The sequence below is a fragment of the Thermobia domestica genome, chromosome 18 (assembly GCF_964235325.1).
Source record: "Thermobia domestica chromosome 18, izTheDome1.hap1.1, whole genome shotgun sequence".
In the NCBI taxonomy this organism is placed as follows: Eukaryota; Metazoa; Arthropoda; class Insecta; order Zygentoma; family Lepismatidae; genus Thermobia; species Thermobia domestica.
Window position 1 is genome coordinate 49468111 of NC_137471.1, and position 21264 is coordinate 49489374.

General features: G+C 36.9%; 1 protein-coding gene across 2 annotated transcripts in view; it reads left to right on the forward strand.

Annotated features, from left to right (window-relative positions):
- The window catches only part of LOC145674803 (tRNA dimethylallyltransferase), a 540225-nt gene that overhangs the window by 104845 nt on the left and 414116 nt on the right, over nucleotides 1-21264 (forward strand). For both annotated transcript variants that reach the window (XM_081745022.1, XM_081745021.1), the window contains exon 2: nucleotides 10867-11004. In XM_081745022.1, the coding sequence (XP_081601148.1) occupies nucleotides 10867-11004 (138 nt within the window). The remainder of the gene's footprint in view (nucleotides 1-10866; nucleotides 11005-21264) is intronic.

Consider the following 21264-nt stretch of genomic DNA (forward strand, 5'->3'; position numbering starts at 1 on the left):
TGTGACAATAATAATAATCATCGTGGGTATTTTGCCAGTAGTGGCAGGTCACTTGTCGCTATTGAGAAGCTTCCATGCCTCACGGTCCTCAGCTAAGCTTTTGTCCTACGATTTTTCTGTTTTGGATTCCATCCGTCAGCTCTAGCCTCCTCTAGCACGTCCCTCATGATACAGTTCTTTTTCAGCCAGTGTCTCAATGAGTTTCTCTTCGAAAATCAAAAAAGAAAGGATTTAAAAAAATGAAACAAATTAATACAGAATAGCAACGCTTTTCGCGTTGCCTTTGTCAATATGGGTGAAATAAATAACGGACAATGCACGTTGCCTTGTCAATTTGAATGAAATAATTAAGGAAAAGGACCAAAACAGCCGAAATCAGCACTGAACCAGAAGAAGGTTCTTCTGTGTATGTGGGACTGCTCCCGGTATCGTGCATCGGGAACTGCTACCAGCTGGTCAGAGCATCAATGCAACTGTGTACTATCAGCAGTTGAGCCGTGTTCAAGAAAAACTCAAAACTCTGGAGCCAGCACATTTGAATCGCAAACGGGTACTTCTGTTACAGGCCAACGCTAAGCCCTACAAGGCTAACGTAAGATCTCGCGGGACACCATTCTACGCCTTGGATGGGAAATACTATAGCATCCGCCATACTCCCTGGACATTGTGTCATCCGATTATCACATGTTCCAATTCTTGGACAATCACCTTAGAGGACGACAGTTCAAATCCCAAGTAGAGGTGCAAAATGCACTTGATATCTTCTTCGCTTCACGGCCCACTAATTTTTACCGCAATGGAATCCGTGGTCTTCCAGGACGTTGGCAGAAGGTCGTCGATGCTGATGGGGACTATTTTTGATCTTCCAGGTACGTCTTAGGTGAAGTCGTGGTGGGAGAAAGCAGTGTTCGAAAGCGGTGGGTGAAAAAGTGACAGAATTTTATTGGTTGCCGCCTCCAATGTCTCCCTCTCGAGCCAAAAATTGGTGGTTGTAGATAACTCCTATGCGAAAATCTGATGATACACACACATATATAATGTATAATTAGAGATATACAATTCAGTGTGTCAATAACTTCAGGGCAAGTAGGAATTAAGAGAGAGCAGGAGTTGAGTTGATTTTGAGTTTAACGTCCCGTTCAGCAGCGAGGCTATATGAGACATGGATCTACTGATTAACGTGGAATCCGAACCACATGAGCTCCCTCCAGGAATCGAACCCGGGTCTCCCACGCCAAAGGCGTGTAGTAGACACAGCAAGTATGGATTAAGAGCTTCGATTTAACATGTGCCGTACATAGTTTTCGTTATATAATCTATGATTTTAAAAAAACGGCACAATGGTTCACTGTAATCGACAGATACATTAATGCATCTGTATTAGTAAGAAATTCATATGCATAAGTAGTAATTAAGGAGTTTAGTTTATCTGTCTGCCCGTGTGTGTGAGATCCACGGAGGGACTACTTGATTTATATCCATCAATTTTGACCAGGATCGACAGATACATTAATGCATCTGTATTAGTAAGAAATTCATATGCATAAGTAGTAATTAAGGAGTTTAGTTTATCTGTCTGCCCGTGTGTGTGAGATCCACGGAGGGACTACTTGATTTATATCCATCAATTTTGACCAGGATGTAGTCGAGTGTCAAAAGTTGCGATTCGAGATCGATGATGAATGTGATATTCTACCATTTTCGGTTTTAACTGTGACTACAATAAAGGAAAAATGGCAATAGATAGGAAGAAGGGTTAGCTGTAGTTGATTCAGCGTTCGAGGAGTACATTTCATCCTCACCTTAAATCTCTGCTAAAACCGTAAGTGACAGAAAGCCACCGAGTTCTGTATAGTTCTAAGACGATACAGAGATAGCGAGACTATGGTTTTGGAATCGAATAAGCGTTCTAAGAGGATACTATCGTCTCTCTTAGCCCTCTTTTCAAACTGGGAGTGACAGAAATCAACCGTACTAGATAGCGACAAGCTGTTTTCTTCAATCCGTTAAGCATCCTAAGAATATGTTTCATCTCTAATCTCTCTCTACTAAAACCGGAAGTGTAGTGGAAGGGAGTATTTATTCATAGAACGCTAAATCAATTTCAAAAACCTCTTCTCGCTCTCTTACTGTTTTAATTCTATATAGATCCGTATTGAAACCGGAAGTTCTAGTGCATTTCTGTCACTTCCGGTTTCATTACTGAGAAAACATCACGCCATACAAACAAAACTTCACGTGATACACACGTGACAGTGCTACTTGTTGTACGAGGAGCAGTCAGAAAGTTCCCGGAATTCTATTGTAGCTCTTTATTACTATAAAATAAGTGCAGGTGTATTTAATCACCTTCAAAGTAAGCACTTTCGGAACACATACACACACACTTGCCCACTGCTCCTGCGATTGCTGGAAACACCGGCGAAAGTTCTCTTTTGGTATCTTCCGAGGTTCAGCCATCACGTTGGTTTGGATCTCTTGTACGCTGGCGAAACGGGTACCTTGGAGGCCCATTTTCAACGAACTTAAAAAGTTCGTTACTGAATTCTCTATGTCGGTGTGTCTGTCCGTCTGTCTGTTATTTGCGATTTTTTCAATTTTGAACACTGCATTCGATAGAGCATCGAAAACTATCAGAGAAAGTGATTACATTTTTCGCGTCACTCTTACCGTTCCCGAGATATTGGCCAAAAAATGGCCGATTTCCAGAAATTTAAGGGCCCATATCTCGGGAACCGTAACTCATAGAGATATCATATTGGTGTTGATCAATATCTAAAAGGATGGTAAACATTTTAGTACCAAATAGCAACCGGTGGCCATTGTCCAACTGGCCAGCGGTTTGGCCAGTGGCCACCAATTATTATCGGTACGAAAATGTTTAATATTCTATTAGGGATTGATTACCACTAATATCTTCTCTCTATAACCTACCATTCCCGTGATATTGGCCAAAAATGGCCAATTTCTACATATTTAACGAGCCGTAGCTCGGGAACCATAAGTTGTAGAGATACAATATTGTTGTTGATCAATACCTAAGAGGATGGTAAATATTTTGGTACCAAATGGTAACCGGTGGCCATTGATTAACTGTCTACTGGCCAACTGGCCACCATTCCCCAGATATTGGCCAAAAAAGTTCGAATTTCTAGATTTTTAAGCAGCCATATGTCGAGAATTGTGAGTCATAGAGAGATGATATTTTGCTAATTTGTGAGAGAAAGAGAAGTAGTTGCGGATAAAAAGATTTACTTTCACATCTAGGAACAATGACAGTTATCCTTCTCGCTCCATATCTCCCTCCATTCTTTTTAAGTTCGTTCTGGCAATGCTCTTGGAGCATTCTCAACTGGTTAGCTTTTGGAAGAGCCAAACATCCGAGGATGCTAAACTGTTTTTAAGTCTCTGAAGCAGATTCCTCCTCCCCTCCAATTTGAACAGAAACTTAATGTTTGCACGGTTGCTCGATCCACCTACTGATCACTACACACACACCCGTTGAGCTGCACTACTCGTACACTGACTGTCATGATCTGTTCACACTTCTCAAATTCATAATTAGGCAGCCTACGGACTGTACAATACAAGATACATTGTGATTGCATCTCAAATGCCGAAACATCATTCCGGAAACTTTTTGACAGCCCCTCGTATTAATAATTGAACACTCCATAGGGAAATCGAGAACTCCGTAAGGAAATGGATTGCTGATTATGGAAATGATATATCTACTAGGTTAGGGTTCAAGATTGAATTTTGATAGTTTGTCAATCAATGTAGTTCCACAATATGAAACGAGATCTGTCTTCATCGTAAGTAACATCATTGAAACTGTGTACTCATTTTAATTGGAAGCCGAATATTGCAGATACGAGATTGCATATCCGTGCTTTCGTATATTTTGTCATTTGCTGATCTGATAGATTTTTATCAGCAAAGATTAGAATTTCAAATTATAATGTCTATTTATAATTCCTTGTTAATCTGATACTGCAGTTACATATTATATTTGGGTAGGAGGGCATTTAGTTACAGTCCTTTCCTAAAAGTAAACTGAATAAATTGCGGTACAGCCAACTTGTTTCGGGGCATCTTACGAATTATGTGCTTTTCTTGTACATTTAAGTGCAATGTAGTGTATGTACATGATTGATTCCTCATTGGAATATCATGACTCCAAATTATACGAGGGTTGCTATATATATTTCTGGCCTAGGCAACACTAAGTGTTGCCAGGTGCAATCTGACATTTCCATTGGAAAGTTTGACATTTTGTAGCATAAATGTACTCAGAACTTTTTGACTTACGACAATTTTTTTTTCTTTTACAGGTACTTGAAGAAATCAACTTGGCAAAAAAATGGAATTAACTCGTGAACATTTTCGTGCGATCATTTTTCACAACTTTCGACGTGGATTATCACGACAAGAGTGCATCGATGAACTTAAATCTTTGTATGGCGACGAAGCACCATCCTATAGCACTGTGAAAAACTGGTACAACGAATTCAATCGTGGCCGACGCTCGCTCAAAGACGAATTCCGTGAAGGTCGTCCAAAAACAGCCGTTGTGCCAGAAAACATCGATGCCGTACGTGAACTGATAATGCAAGACCGTCATGTGACTTACCGTGAGATAGAGGCATGCCTAGGCATTTCTTCCACCAGCATACATTCGATATTGCATGAACACCTGGCCGTAAAAAAGGTTTGTTCTCGTTGGATCCCGCACAATTTGACAATCGCTCAAAAGAAAGCTCGTGTGGATTGGTGTAAAGAAATGCTGAAAAAATACGATCGCGGTGCTTCAAAAGACGTTTATAAGATCGTCACAGGTGACGAATCATGGATCTATGCGTATGAGCCCGAAACAAAACAGCAATCGACCGTGTGGGTCTTCCAAGACGAGCCAAATCCAACGAAAGTTGTTCGTGGAAGAAGCACTTCGAAGCAAATGGTCGCCTGTTTCTTCGGCATAACTGGTCATGTGGCGACTGTTCCGCTTGAGCAACGTAGGACGGTCAATTCTGAGTGGTACACCACCATTTGTTTGCCTGAAGTCTTCGGAGAAATTCGAAAAATGAACAAGAGAAGACGAATCATTGTGCACCATGACAATGCGAGCTCTCACACATCGGCTCAAACCAGCGCATTTTTGACCGGCCAAAACGTCGAAGTGATGGGTCATCCGCCGTACAGCCCTGACTTGGCACCCAATGACTTCTTTTTATTCCCACACATCAAGAAAAAAATGCGTGGTCAACGATTTTCGTCGCCAGAAAATGCTGTTGAAGCATTCAAAAACCATGTTTTGGAGGTGTCTCAATCGGAGTGGAAAAAGTGCTTCGAAAATTGGTTTGAGCGCATGCAAAAGTGTATAAATCTTGATGGAGAATATTTTGAAAAACAATAAAACCATTTTCGTTGATAAATATTCGTATTTTCATTATTAGGCCAGAAATATATATAGCAGCCCTCGTATGTTCGTTTGTCGTTTGGTCATGAAAAAAATACTTGCAAAAGTACCAAAGTAGATTATTATATGCATTTTTGCAAAAAAATGAATTATTCTTGCAGTTGCATATTGTTTTCAAGATATAAAATACTTAAGTAAGAAATGGGCCACCCGCATGTCTCGTTCCGGTCAGATGAGGTCTGTGGACTTGTTCTCGTGGAGATTGGAATTTGATAAACATCGTTTGATCATCACGCTCGAAATTGAGAGCAGATGATAAGCAACGTTGCCACGTCTTTCAAACAGGTTAATTTAAATTCAATATGCAAGATACATACATGCAGTTATTTATGAAGATGAAAGATCTAATACATTGATTCGCTAAAACATGAATTGGAGATTAAGTAGGCGTGTAGGATAGGGGAACTGTTGTCTTTCCATGAGAACTAGATTACAGGATGTTTTGCGATGAATTCAACACACTTTCAGATACAGGATGTTTCATTTGTAGGAGTTCTCGAATTATCATTTATTACATACTAGCAGAATTCTTATCTTCATACGGGAAGAATAACGTTTATGAAAATATTTGAAAGATATACTGGGGTTGTTACAAAAGTTCTTAGCCTACCTCTGAACGGAACAGGAGAGTTTATGGATGATACTTTTCTACATAGTCCACTGTCAACACATTTTGCCCATTGATGTTCAAGTGTGTTAATGCCACTGTAGTGCAATGGTTATTATTATTATTATTAAAAAAAAAAAAAAAAAAAAAAAAAAATCGAAGACGTGTAAAATTTCATTTATGAGATGCATAACGTCAAAAAGATTATCTTCCAACTTCTTTTTGAGCTTTGGAAAGAGATGAAAGTCAGAAGGTGCCAAATCAGGCGAATAAGGTAGGAAGGGGACCAATCCCTAGCTGCAATCGCGAATTGCTGCCATTGTGATGGCTGACTTGTGGCTAGGGGATGGAGAAACACACCACAATGCTCTGTTGAATATTATCATGCAGCTGTGGTAGAAGACGTACATAGTACTCCTCAGTTATTGTTCGTCCCTTTGGAAGATAATCCACCATTACTATCCCTTCCGAATCCCAGAAAACTGTAGCCATCACTTTTCCACCTGAAGGCATTAACTTAACCTTCTTCGGAGGGGGGATGAAGGATGTTTCCATTGCTTGGAACTTTGTACCCTGAGTGGTAATAGTGGACCTAGGTCTCATCTACTGTTACGAATCGAGTGCGAAAGGCATCTGAATTTGTCCGGAAGAGATGAAGATTGTCTCCTGAAATGTATTTTTTGATCAGAATCAAAAGTTTTAGCACCCATCTTACGGAAACCTGGCTCATTTCCATATGTTGGGTGATAATTCGGTCAACGCTTGCATTGAGTCAGTCCACTGTCTCAGCAATCTGCCTGATGATCATTCGCCGATCATTCATGATGATTTCATGCACTTCGTCAATGTTCTCTTGAGTTACGAGCCTTTCTGATCGAGTGTCATCTTCAATGGAGATTCCTCCCCCCCCCCTAGTAAATTTGGCTACCCATTTCTTCATTGTGGTATATGAAGGGCCACTATCACCTAAAGTAGCAACCATGTTGACGTGGATCTCCTGCAGCTTTAAGCTATTCTTGTGGAGATATTCAATAACAACTCTCGCCTTCAGTTTCTCCATTTGGTCACACACTGCTCACTCTTTCGTCTTTCTAAATCTGTAACAACAGAATAAAAGTCGATATTGATACCAAATGTGATATGACATCATAGGAAGGTTCAATAAATACGGCCTAAAAATATTACTTGTTTAGTTCTAATATTTCTTGGATAGGCTTAGAATTTATGTAACAACCCTCGTGTATATATATATATATATATATATATATATAGTTTTTTCCAGGTTTCTAAATGTGTAAATTCGATTTTACTGGAGTTACCTAAGCACTTACCCTCGTTCCCACACTGTTATATTGTTGTTACTAGATAAAGAGAAATACTTACATGTAGAATGAAGATGCATCCTTCCATAATTTTTCTGTAGTTACTTTTCTGTTGAGGGACTTGTCTAGGAGGAAAAACGATTTGTCAACATTCTTGTGATAGAATATTACATTAACGCACATACCTGACGTCATCTTGTGATATGAATCGTTTACCACGCAGATTTCTTTTACTTTAGGGGACAAAATAGAAATTGGAGGGACCAGATCCGACCTTTACGCTAGGCGAGAAAGAATTTCCCAGTTCCACTGTTGCGAAAGATGCACTGTCGCATGAGCTGTATGCGGGCGCGCATTGTCGTGGTACAAGGACACCGTCTTGCGTAATAGTTGAGGCCTTCTTGTTGAAAGATCTCTTCAGTTTCTTGAGTATTGCCTGGTAACCACAGCATTCACCGTGTGATTAGGAGTATAAAAATCAACCACCATGGATATTCCAAAAGACCGTTGCCATCAGCTTGCCAATACTGGGTAATGTCTTGAGCTTTTTGTCTGTTGGAAATCCTGGATGGTTTCATGACCAGCGGAAAGGGCTCAGTTGTGGTTCAGAATCCACATTAATACTAGGTTACGACCTTCATAACATCTGTTACATAAGGATGGGAAATACAAAAACTCAATTCCCGGTGGGAGTTCATATGGTTTGAATCCCACATTTAGTTGTAGGTCTTGATGCTGAATGGTGAACAGGACGCTAAATTTAAATCAATCAGCCAGCTAACAAAAACTAGATTCAACTCATCAGTTACCTTTATGTTAATGTGAGTTCAGATTGACCATACTGAAATATCCAGGTCTGTACTAGATTACTAGGGGATTACTTGTGGACGTATTAAATATGATGAAAGATCATGTGACAATAAGTCACGCATAATTCAGAAACATTTCTTTTGATAATAATTATGCTCATGTAGCTAATTGAGATATTTGCCAAATGCATCAATGGTTTTCCAGGTACCTACAAAAAAGACTTTCGCTACATGTATAATGGAGTTCTAGATGCAGCTCCTTAAGCTGCCGCTGTTCTATACTGAATAACAACAAAGAATGTGAAGAAATTTTTGGAGATAAGTGGCCTGGGCCTATATTAGGCCTATATTAGAACATTTTCTTGGTTCAAAGTTTAACTGAGGAGACCTTCATTAAGGTCAGCTGCAATATTCTACACTTATGTTTACATAATGTTTTACTTACGAATTTTCTAGATAGAAGGAATCCTCTACATGAAAACGGAGGATTTTTCGAATCTATAATCACTGTTAAAAAAGCAATTTGTAGCTTCTCGTCGTATCACTTTTTCATCCGTCAAGAGTTTTTTTTTTTTTTTTTTGTATTTTTCATCATTTTTTCACATTAACTGGAAACGAACTAAAAAGAAAATCTTTATCCATTTATACACCTACACTTGTAAAAACTTGAAAATACTAATTATAAATTTAATTCAGGAAAAACGAGTTTATGACTTTAAGAAATACTGGTATTATGCACACACAATATATATATATGAGTGGTTTTTCCCTAGGCCTGGAAGACATTAATCCTTTTTAAGTTCCAGTATCTATTTTTAGGCACTAAAGTAGTGTCTTCATTATTCGATTAGAAAAATACCAATAAAGCTTTTTACTTTTTTTTTTTTTTCAAAGCATGGAGACATTGTAGAACACGTTACGTATGTTTTCATGCCTTTCCGCGTCGAGACATAGGGTATGATGACGTCATAACTTGTAACAAAGTAGCTTTTACGCCTATTTTTTTTAATCATCTTTTGGCAGGCTTGCTTTTGCACCTAGAAGACTGAAATTTTGTACAAATTCAGTGCACCTTTTATTATTTTTCAGATCTCTGTGTTAAAATGGGGAGGGAGGCAGAGGAGCAAAAAGGTGTATATATATATATATATATATATATATATATATAATATTTAAACAAAAATTCCTTTTATTGCGATTTTCCCGCCTCAGATACGTGATGGAGACTTGTGAATGGTACCATTAGAAAGTCTGTTCTATTCTGAAGAGAATGATGTACGAACCATGACCCTAGTATAAGTAGGGATGTCTCAGGAAATTTTTATATTACACCGGTCTTTTTGAGTAATGTGGGGCATTGTGGAACTCATTGGTAAATATTTTTCACGCCCTTACTATTCAAGATATAAGCTTGAAATTTTGTACTTACATATAGTACATCCTTTACTATTGTTTAGTTGATTTTGAGATCCTGAGCGTTAACACAGGGGGAAGTCCAGAGGGGCTCAAAATTTGAAAAAAAAATCAGAAGAAAATCCCAATTTGTCTCAAAATTTCCCGTCTCAGGGACATTATAGGGAACTGTGAATGGTACCGTTTGACAGGCTGTTCTATTCCGAAGAGAATGAGGTACGAACCATGATCCTAGGATAAATAGGGATGATGCTGTAGCTGCTTGACTAAAAGTCTATAATTTACCTTTTTTTTTAAAAAAAAAGGGGGGGGGAGCTGATTTTAAAAGGATTAAGCGTAGACGCAAGAAAAGAAGGTGTTGGAGGTACTACAAATAAACATGTTCTTGTATCAATGTTATATATTTCGAAATTATAAATTGTAGTCTTCTACTATACAAACAAAATACCACAAAATCTTTTACTTGAAAATACCAAAGTTTATTGTATACTTGGCTGAGAGAAAGTGTACTTTTTAGCTGGCGTCTAATATAAAAGCAGAGTTTTACGCGGTTGTTTTTAAAGAAACTTCTTTTACTTCTGTATCATCTTGTCGCTAGTTTCTTGTCCTCTCGTCAGAAATTCCTGTATGAACATGAAGTTATCCGAAGTGGTTGATTATCAAGCATCTTTTAGTTCTGAATCATATTTTTCACAGCTTCTGCCATGCTTGTTCAGAAAATTCTGTCATGTTCTCAGTGGAATAATAACACTATCAATTCCTTTATAATGATGAGTCAAAGCAAATGTTAATAAGTAATCAGTATATTTACGCAGTTACGTCCAAAATAACACAATTATGCATGCTTGTAAATATCATTGTACCGCCACTAACTTAATCGAGCACGTTGGAATGCCCTTCATAGCTTCATTATCTGTAGAATTTTTCTGTTCTGACATTCTGTGGATGATTCCAGGAATAACGGTCAAATGCGTTGTCTTCTCACCTCAAATATATCAAGGACATTCCAGTGTGTTTGTAATTGTTTGAGAGCTGATTTGTTGGTTTTGCACATGATAAAATGTTTTCAAACAATTACTATAATGTGATGTGCAATACTCAAAAATATTTGTGGACCTATTTTTACTAGTGTACAGATTGTAATACCTAGCTTATTTAAAAGTTAACATTTTTTGAGAATATGACATACTGTCTCGAACTTCGAGTCTAAAATACGTATTTTGTTTTGTCTTGCAGGTATACAGAGGCTTGGATATCATTACAAATAAGGTGACTCCTCAAGAACAGAAGCTTGTATTGCACCACATGTTGGATGTGGTTGATCCCCTGCATCGATTTACAGTGGTCGACTTTCGAAATAGAGCGTTGCCTATTGTATCCTTTGATATATAATTAAAATTATCAAAATTAGCCTGTTTTATTTGTTTTAAGAACTAGTTTTACAACTTTTGCAGAAAGAATTAGCCTAATCAAAATTGAATTAATATCAGAATGGTGTTTTACTTCCTGTTAACTTGGTCACACGGTTGATCGACTTTCTGCAGAGTTGCTGTTAAATCAAATTGATTAGGGGCTGAGTCTGTTCATTGGATTCTATTCAGTTGTTTCAACAAAAATTGCATGCTATTTGTCGACTTGCTCTCTTCTGGTCGATTTAAAATCGATCGACAATCTCAAAGATGTTCCAAAAGGAGAGCCATTGCAGCAATATGTCATGTTAGAGAGAATTATTTATTTTAGCAATTTCACATTCATAGGCTGTCCTTTTTTATTATTATTATAGCCCATAGTTCGGCATCGCTTCTAGTGCATCTTTTCTAGAAGCGATCAAAAAGCAAAGAAAGTGGGCAATGATGACCTTTCCTCTATAATAGTAATAAGAATTTTATGAATGATCAAAAAAAAAAAAAAAAGATCAAAAGATTGCGATCTCGGCCAGTAATTAGTTTTTCAGGGTGTCTATTGGTCACGAAGAAGTCACAAAACCGGAAAATGGTCATGAAAGTCACGAAATTTAGCTTTTGGGTCACGATTTTTTTTTTTTTTTTTTTTTTTTTTTTATTGTTCAAATGTAAATACAGATTGTAAACTTTTGTTCTATAAAACGTCAAAGTTCACCACCAAAAATGTCTATGGTCGGCTTTAGACGCTACCAAATCGCAAGCGAAGTATGTTTCTATCGCATGGATGAAAATTCGGCCTAATTCGCACCCAAATTCGCTCTTGAAAATATTAGGAAATTTTATTATTTGGTAAAGAAAAGGTCACGAAATTTCATTTCGGAATTTTAATAGACACCCTGTTTTTGCATTAGGGACTACAAAATTTTTGAACGGCTCCTAAATCGATTTTTTTTTTTTTTTTTTTTTTTTTAACGGAACAAGCATATCATATTGAGTTAAGTGATAGTTTGGGTTTGGCTACCCTATATGTAGTTCTCCAGATATAAGGCGTACAAGAAAATTTTGATTGAAATATACTGAATCTTTTGATGCATTTTTGGATCAGGGGCCACAGAATTTTTTTTAACAGACCCTAAATCGAGGTTTTGTATTTTCTACGGAACAAGTACATTATACTGAGTTAAGTGATAGTTTGGATTTAGCTACCCTATATGTAGCCCTCCAGATATAAGGCGTACAAGAAAATTATTATTGAAATTAAAATTGGAACTTTTGATGCAGTTTTGGATCAGGGGGTGAAAAAAAAAAGACCGATCCTTACTTGCCTCCTTGACATGTTGTGCATTGTACCTAGAAATAACACTTTTTTTTTTTTTTTTATTAGTTTGAGCATAACTTTTCATAGAATCTTCTGGGAGGGGGGAGGAGTATTTGTATCACATAGAACTCATTTTTCTCATATAATTCCAGAAATAATATCATAATGACTTGCAAAATATTTGGTGATCGAAATTCGTGCACTACTTTGGTATTTCGCATCGAACTTTTCCTGTGACAGATGTTTACACTTGGTGATCTAACCGACTACACTGGTTTAGATGGAATGGACTCCAGAAAATATAACTTGTTTCAGTTGAGTTGAGAGTCGATTTGTTGCGTTCAATCAGTAGGCGATTCAGTCGAAGTTTTACGTAGTCGACTGAGTCGAAAGCGACGCCAGTTAGACAACAAATCCATAAAGTGAACACCCCTTTACTTAGTGCTCGGCTACCTTGCCGGTAACAAAGTTTTCTAAAATCTATCTCTACTGCCATTATAATTCTGACGAGATGCTTTGCTTCTTTCTATTCATTTTTCCCCTTTGTGTAAATTTTGCTTGTTATACTTTTTTTCCCCTCTTTACCTTAATTCTTATTGTATGCCCTGACCACCTTACCCGAGTATTTTCTATACAAGGGTAAATTAACAAGTCTATATTTTGGTCAAGGATGTTATAAGTAGAGGATCTGCCCATATGTATCTTCATCCTATTAAATCGATGAAGCCGAAAAACAACCGAGCATAGGCACATCTGATTGGCTACTCTCGTTTCCGCCATGATTGTTGGCTCAAAACATTGCGATCCTATTGGGCGGAGTGGGCAGAGTAGGGGTGGAGAAACTGTGACGTATGGCTTCAAGATTTTGTTGTAAGGGCAGATCCTCTATCCTTGATTTTGGTGCACAACATTCCTGTATTTGTTACACTACAATGAAAGCAGGCTAACATTCAAAATATAGTCCTTCCTGTGGTACTGTCTGCAGCCACTCTTATCAGTTCGTCGATACCATGTTTTGCTCTTAGAGGCAAAGGTGCCAATCACTGCTGTTTCCACCTCGTGCTAATTGGTGAAGCATCGTGACTTCAGGAAGTGCACCATGGACCAAAGCTAGTAGTAATCCGAAAGGGCAAGGTCAGTACTATATGCTGGATATGGCGTCAGTTCGATGCCATCTAGTTCCTGAATTTTTGGTTGTATTTTTCAAGCTGAGTGTGGTTTAGCATTATCTTGTTACAGCAGGGCATGCTTTCGGTTCACCAATGCATATTATTTTCGGCGTAGTGCAGCATACATCCTCTCCAGCTGTTCGGTTATAAGGTCACCATTGATTTTACAACTAGAACGAACTTTAGTGAATTAGCCCCTCGTAGTTCCACCATACATAGAACATGACTTAGTACTCGAAAATGACCCTGTTTGACGACCGGTTCTGCAAGTTGGTTCTTGCTCAACCTCTGTTTTTGAACATTCGGATTTCGGAGAAACACTCATTTTTCGTTGCATGGGACAATTCGTTTCAGGAAACGCACATCACGAAGATTTTGCAGCAGTTGTGGGTTTACATCTATTTTCTTCTGGGCGTGATCTGAGGTATGCTTATGTTTCACAATGCGGTAGCGGTAGCGGTCAAGACCAAAATCTCTCCCCACACTCCAGGTTCCTGCTTTTTATTTTAATTTTTTTTTATTAATTTTTAATTAGAGACCTAAGTTATCTCAAGTATTCCATTATTCATTTTATTATTACACATCACCTTTATCGTTTATAACAAGTAATTTAATTTCCATTTTAATTTTAATCAGCTTGCTCATGGGCATTGTTTTTTTAAGACAGCTCATTATTTGTTCATTTAGATTATATTATTAAGGTTTTTTAGTTTATTTAACTTGATAACTAAAAATATATTTTTTATTATATTTACGGTGATTATTTTTTTTCATAGATCTCTTCTTTTACTATAAATAATAGCGCGTCGTATGACCTCAGAGTCTGTTATCCTGGGGCTGCCTGTAACCTCAGAACCCTGAACCAGCGACTTCCTGTGTTATGGTTCACTTCACCTTCCCCTTTCACGTGACAAAGGTTTTGGGTTGCTGCCACAGTACTATACCCAAGGATGTAATAAAATAGAGGATCTGCCTATACAACAAAATCTTGAAGCCATACGTCATAGCTTCGCCACACCTACTCTGCCCACTCCGCGCCAATAAGATCGCAATGTTTCGAGCGAACAATTATGGCGGAAACGAAAGTAGCCAATCAGACGTGCCGGCTCGGACGATGCTCGGTTGGTTTTGGCTTCATTGAGTGCATATGATGAAAATACATATGGACAGATCCTCAATTTTATAACATCCTTGGCTATACCCGAGTTCGAGATCATAGTGTTAGAGACACGATTTTCTGGTAAATAAAAATTCGTAATTTCGTTATAAAAATATGCGTAAAGCGGGATAAAATCGGTGAATAAAAATTCAATGTAAGAACACTATTTTCCTTGGCAATTATAATTAGTTACGTTTTATTTCTCCTTAATTTCCACTCATCAATCATAACACGAGCTCATGGATGACTGTATTAAACATTTTTTTTTTTTTTTAATACTAAGCAGCCTCATTGAATAAAAGTGTCATTTAAAGAAAAAACACGCACACAGAGGACATTAATAGAAAAAAAAAGAACTTTAATGTTCACAGTTTACCTATGCAAATAACACTTAAGCATTGTTCCAGTGTTTTCTGGTGTTAAATTTGTTCTTTTGTCGGTAACACAAAACAACAACTTGTGATTTTCTCTTTCGCTGTGCTTCAGAGACGAATCGCGTCGCTTCCAGGCTAGTCTAATATTACAAAATTTACACAACTATTTTTTTTTTTTTTTTTTTTGACGTGCATCTAAAACGTAGTAACCATGATATTTAAATTATTATGCTCTATCGAAATATGTGGCTTTCGGCATTGTATCGGTTGCTTTGCCGTTCAGAAGTACACCAAGCAAATCTGGGAATACACTTGTTGCAGCCAAGAAAACACAAACTGAAGGAGGACTGGCCCTAGACAGCTGGCACTCCTATATTTCATTGTGGTAGACAAGTGACAAACTAGTAGCGTTTAGTCACGGTCAAGTATGCAGATGGGAGAAAATTGGTAATGAATAAACCGTAAAAGCGTCGAAAAATCGTCACTTTCGCGTAAATTTCGTGGAATATCGAGATTTGTAGCAAATTTCGCTAATTCAGCAGAATTTCGCGAGCGTTATATGACCTAACAAACAGTGAAAAAATATATACTTTAGGTAGGTACTTAACGTTTTCATACAAAACTGATACATTTCGTGTGGTCACCAAAAAATCGTGTCTCTATGCATCAGACTTTGTTGAGCACTCACCGTCACTGCCACTAAAAACTAACTGAAGTTACTGACGCAGTGGTGACCTTTGTGTTAAATAGTCCTCTTGCCACACTTCCTCTTGGGTCAGTTTGACCTTCTACTTCCGGTCGATTACGGCATATACACACGCCTGCTGTTTTGGGTTGTAAAAAATTGCAAGACTTGTGAGCTACTCTTATATATGCTTTCGGCGCGATTATTTTATGGTGTTTCTTATGACTTACATTTCTAATTCTGTTAAATCTTCGTTTTTTGAACCTTCTTAAGAACTTCATTTCGATTTCGTGTAGTTGATTCCGCTGAGTAGTTCTTAGTGTTCATGATTTCGCAATCATATGTTAAGGTAGAAAGAACAGTTTATTTCTACACAGTTGCCTTTATCTTTTGGTGTATTTCTTTTTTGCCAGTGAAACGTCCTGTTAGTGCACCATAGATTTTCCCAGTTTTTCTTATTCTGTTCTGTTTTTAATCCCCTTCTTCTTAATTCTCTCCGTTTTCGATTATTATTGATTCATGTACTTAAATTGCCTTCTTCCAATTCTACATCGAATATCTTATCCGTATGTTGTAACAGTCTTTGTTCAGTAGTTTTAACACATTTATTAAACAATTTACGATTTCCTTGGCTATGATCTTTTTAGAGGCACACCGAATTATTTCTATTTTCCTTTTTTGTGTCTTTTGCGATTTTCTTATTTGGTTATTTTTGGTATTTTGTTTTGTCTGATAGATACCTTTTCCAAAGTGTGTGTGTGTGTGTTTTTTTCTTTCTTAATTTCGTTCTTCGCTTCATTGGTTCACAATTGGGATCGGTGTACACTACGGGATCAGTGCGTATGGACCTGGAAACGAAGATGATGAGCATACAGGCATACATGTATTTGTTTTCAAATTTTTACATGTGTACGATGTGTTCTTAAATGCGTTTTGAACTGTATAAGTTGATCTGGTGAAAATGCATTTAAGAACACATGAATCACTATTTATAATGAAACAGGATCTTTAGAAAAGATAAATAATAAACAAATCAAAAGCATTATATAAGACTGATTAAATGAAGTCGTAAAAACAAGTTTTCCAAATTAGATTTTATTACTAGAGACACGAGTTTTTCGCAATGCGTGATAAAACGAAATGCGTCAGAATTAAGTAATTTTCAGTTTCTTGACGTTTTATGATATTCTATGTGTATTTTCATTGGTTTTGGTTGCGCGATAAAACGCGAATTTGGCAGTTTTGCGCGAAATTTCTAACAATACGCGATATACCGCGAAATTTTAAAAATACATTTTCATTACTGTAAAAACGTTAGTTCTCTGCTGACAGAATGGTAGAACGTTGCATAAATTGTGCATTTTGGGTGATTAGGACACGACTATAGGGAACATGTTGCCCGTTAGCTATCCCCATCGCAGCTGGATGGGGAGTTCCGATGTGATGAGTGTTTGAAGTTTGTTGTAAATGCACTTACATATGTATGGCTTCCAACAAGCAATGTCAATTGTGAGATATTTGTTTTCCAAGTATGGACTATGGACTGATGATAAGTGACAAACGTACAACAATGAAGAAGGAAAATGTGGAAACATGTAATATGCTTATGTTTAATGCTTAAATGTAACTTGTGCCTATGTGTTTTCAGAAGATAGCAAAACTTTCCCACTCATAGTGAGTTTAGTTACTGATTTTCCTCAGTTTGATGTGAAAAATATAATTTTCTACAAATGAAATTGACATTATCACGTGAAATATTCAGTGTATTTTGTTTTTAGGTAATTAATGGTTTATTTTTGTAGTGGTCTGTGAATAAAAGTTACAATTGTAAAAATGTCAGGGAATTATTTTCCACAAGAGCTACAAAATGTGAGACTTTATTTGAAAAACGCGACAAAACGCGAAATTTTCAAATTCTTAGTGCGAAAAACTCGTGCCTTTATTTATTACTGATTTTCACTTATTTTTAAATAATGAAAAAATGGAAATAATCTAGTGAAGCAGAACATACACGAATTTCAGACGTTTGATAAGAATATGTAACTACGAGGGATGGTTGGAAGAAAAGCCATGGTTTATGTGTAATACAGCTGGAAGATCAATACACCTGATGATAAGGACACTCAACACTAGTCTGTGATGTAACCACTTTTTTTTTTTGTTCAAGCACGTGTCACAACTGTAGATGTAGTTTTTTTTTTTTTCTTTCTTTTCATACTGGTTGCGCAGAAATCAGCATAAAGTTCTCGTAGCCGCTGTGAGGCAGCGGTTTGACATTTCACATGTTAGATAATGGTGGCCAAAACCATGTTTTGCTTAGAGAAGGGAAAAGGTACTGGGAGTTAGGGCTGTAGGGGGTGCTGTAGTTGTTCCCAGCGTAAATGCTGAATACACTGTGCTGTATTGGGTTTTGCATTACCATTCAGAAGAATCACACCATGGTGAAGGAGACCAGGACGTTATCTTTTAATGGGATCCCACAACTTCAGAAGTGTTCTGCAGTGCCTTTCAGCATTCCTGGTTTCTCTTTGTTTCAAATAACCTGATAGTAGCACACCTGATAGACCCCACAAAACTTTCCTGGACGAAGCAACCACTTTGAATTGCTTCTCCTGTGCAGAAGATACATGCTTTCATTTCATGAATGTCTGCTTTTTTAGGGAGTAAAGAGATGGTATATTATCTCATTAGCAGTCACTACGTGGTGAAGAAAATTGTTCGTCTCAAAGGGCCGCGGTGGCTCAGTGGTAGAGCGTTCACCTCTGGTGCTTGGGGTCCCAGGTTCTATCCCAGCCCCGCCATGTACTTTGTGGTGAACAAACACCGTATGCGTGGGTTTTCTCGAGGCTCTCCCGTTTCCTCCCACTTTCTTCATTCCACCATTTCATTCATTACTCATCATCACCGTCTCCTTTAGCCTAACCGGCATAATCGTGGGACGTAAAACTTAAAGATTTCATTTCTTTTTTGTTCCACTCAACTGCGTAAGCTTATAGCATATTCAGCGTTTTGGCCCACATGAACTGCACCACTAACATTATTTCTACTTTTGACTAATTTTTCAAGCAAGTTACCATGTTCAATCCGCTTCTCGGGTATACATAATCAGAATCCGAAGTTCTCCAAGCTGTATTAAGATAAACATGTTATTGATCTACAAATAAATCTTTATTGTTTGCAACTTTTTTTTTCCGATTATTCCTCGTATTTTGATGTACTAAATGTAATAATAATAATAAAAAAACGTTTCCTGTACTCTTGAAGTTGTGTTACATAATTCATAACCTCAGTTTCTTCTGTAAACAAACACGGTTGTAAACTAGACATGTGTGACCTCTGGATACAGTATTAATATGTTAAGAGTTTCTTCTGTACGCATTGAATAATGTCACAGAGTTCTTGTTAGTGATGAGGTCTTACAGAGAGCATCATTAACACACTTTGCAATTGCCGTAACAGAAATTAAACAGAAATGATGATTACCACATGTATAACGTTTTGATAACCTTTCTTATCAGTGTCAAGAGAAAAGTCAATAAGATGTTAACCCACGAGTTGACGTTAGAAGAGGTTCAGATGTCAAGAGAATCTCAAGATTGCTTGCTACTACAGAAAATTAACTTTTGATCTTTATATTTTTTTGACTGAATATTTTTCCCCACATTTTTTGCTGAAATGTACAAAAATTAATATTGTGTCTTGCTGAAGTATACAGAAACAGCTTTTATCTAGAGTAAATGGGAACATGTTGGCTTATTCATTGATAAAGTATTAACGCGTTTGTATTACATAATCTAATATGTAATGGTTACGATAAATATTGTACAAATTGCAAAATTAAAAAGTTAAAAAAAAGAAGACTGGCACATGTAAACGAACTTATTTTCTGCTTTATCTGATGTGTTCAATATATTTATCATAAAGCAAATAAACAGTTTAATCTACGTAAGATATAGTGAAACTAACGCTCAAATTTATATAGTACAGTCAGTTCTGGCTGGATAATCTGTGACATTACAACTTGTTCACATTCACTGTAAACTACACAGAAAGAGCAAGAACTAGGCAGGAAATTTGGTGTTAAAAACTCTGTTACGATCAGAGAAATATAAGCAGTGAATTGGGCGATTTTAAACACGTTATTACAAGAAAATGATGAAATTTATTTGGGTGTAACAAGTTAGAATACAAATAGACATGAAAGCATTTAGTTGTTTGTGAGTTTGCCACCAAACAGAAAACAGTATGGCACAAAATAAATAAAAAATAAATAAATAAATATTCCACCGTAAACGTAACTGCTCAAAAATGACATTTTGCAAATGACTGCCATTAAGTTGTACACATTCAACAACCCTCTTTCTAAGGTCACTCATTATTCTTTGCAGCATGTCAAAGGATCTTCTTCGTGAATGTGACATTTCAGTTCTGGAATTGACATACAGACACAAGAAAATTATCTTTTAAAAAAATCATTGTGAAATTTTCTTTTGGGATGCAATACTGTTTTTTTTTTTTTATTTATTTATTTTGTTCAACACTGAATTTTGTTCGGTGATTTAAATTCACAAATAAATATTTTCATGTCTGGTTTGTATTCCAACTTGTTACATCCAAATTAATTTCATAATTTTCTCGTAATAACGTTTCTCGTAATCTCCCGATCCACTGCTGCACCCTGTAATAGAAAGAAGCACTTGAGCAAAAGGAAATAGAAGATGAGATAGGAGAATGGAATAAAAGCAAATGTTGGTAGCATACGCATTGTCATGAATCCATTAAAAGTATGCGTGCAAAATCATCGATTAAGTTTTCAGTGTTTTTGCTTATCTGTCACTACCGGCTTACGTCAATGCCTTATTTTCTTTCTGCTCCTTCTATTCTCCATGTGGTTTATGGAGAATTGAAACAATAAGTTGTGACGTCACAGAGCATTCAGTTCGAAATGGCTGTTATAGAAACATCTGGACAAGAAGTTATATTCTTCAAGTAGTCCCAGAAATAAAATTGCGATTAGGGAGGTAGTGTATCTCCATTTGCACATTGTCCGGTCTCTCCTCAGATTTAGATGTTTTCTGTCCCGCTCTTATTAACTAACACGTCTGTATTGATGTAGGAGTTGTCCTTTTTAATATTGTCTATCAAATGTAGTAGTTTTCTCTGACCGTTTTGATTTCCACCACACCTTCAAACACGTTTATTGAATTCAGTTTCTTCACAATCAATCGGTTTCTTTGTTCAAATTCCTGTATTATTATTTTCTTCCCTTGTATTTCTACCATTTTTTCATAGTTTCCCGTTTGAATCAGCTTTGATTGTGGAAATTAATTTAGTTTCGATCTTCATCGTAAATTAAATGTCCATGTACAATGATGCTTTTTTAAAATGGAAATAAAATGTGCAGCACCCAAGGAGCATTGGATTGAGTACAAATCCTAACAAACATTCATTTCTACTACTACTACTACTACTACTACTACTACTTTTGTCGGAGCAAATTAAGAATTTTAGTAAGAGTCTCCGTAA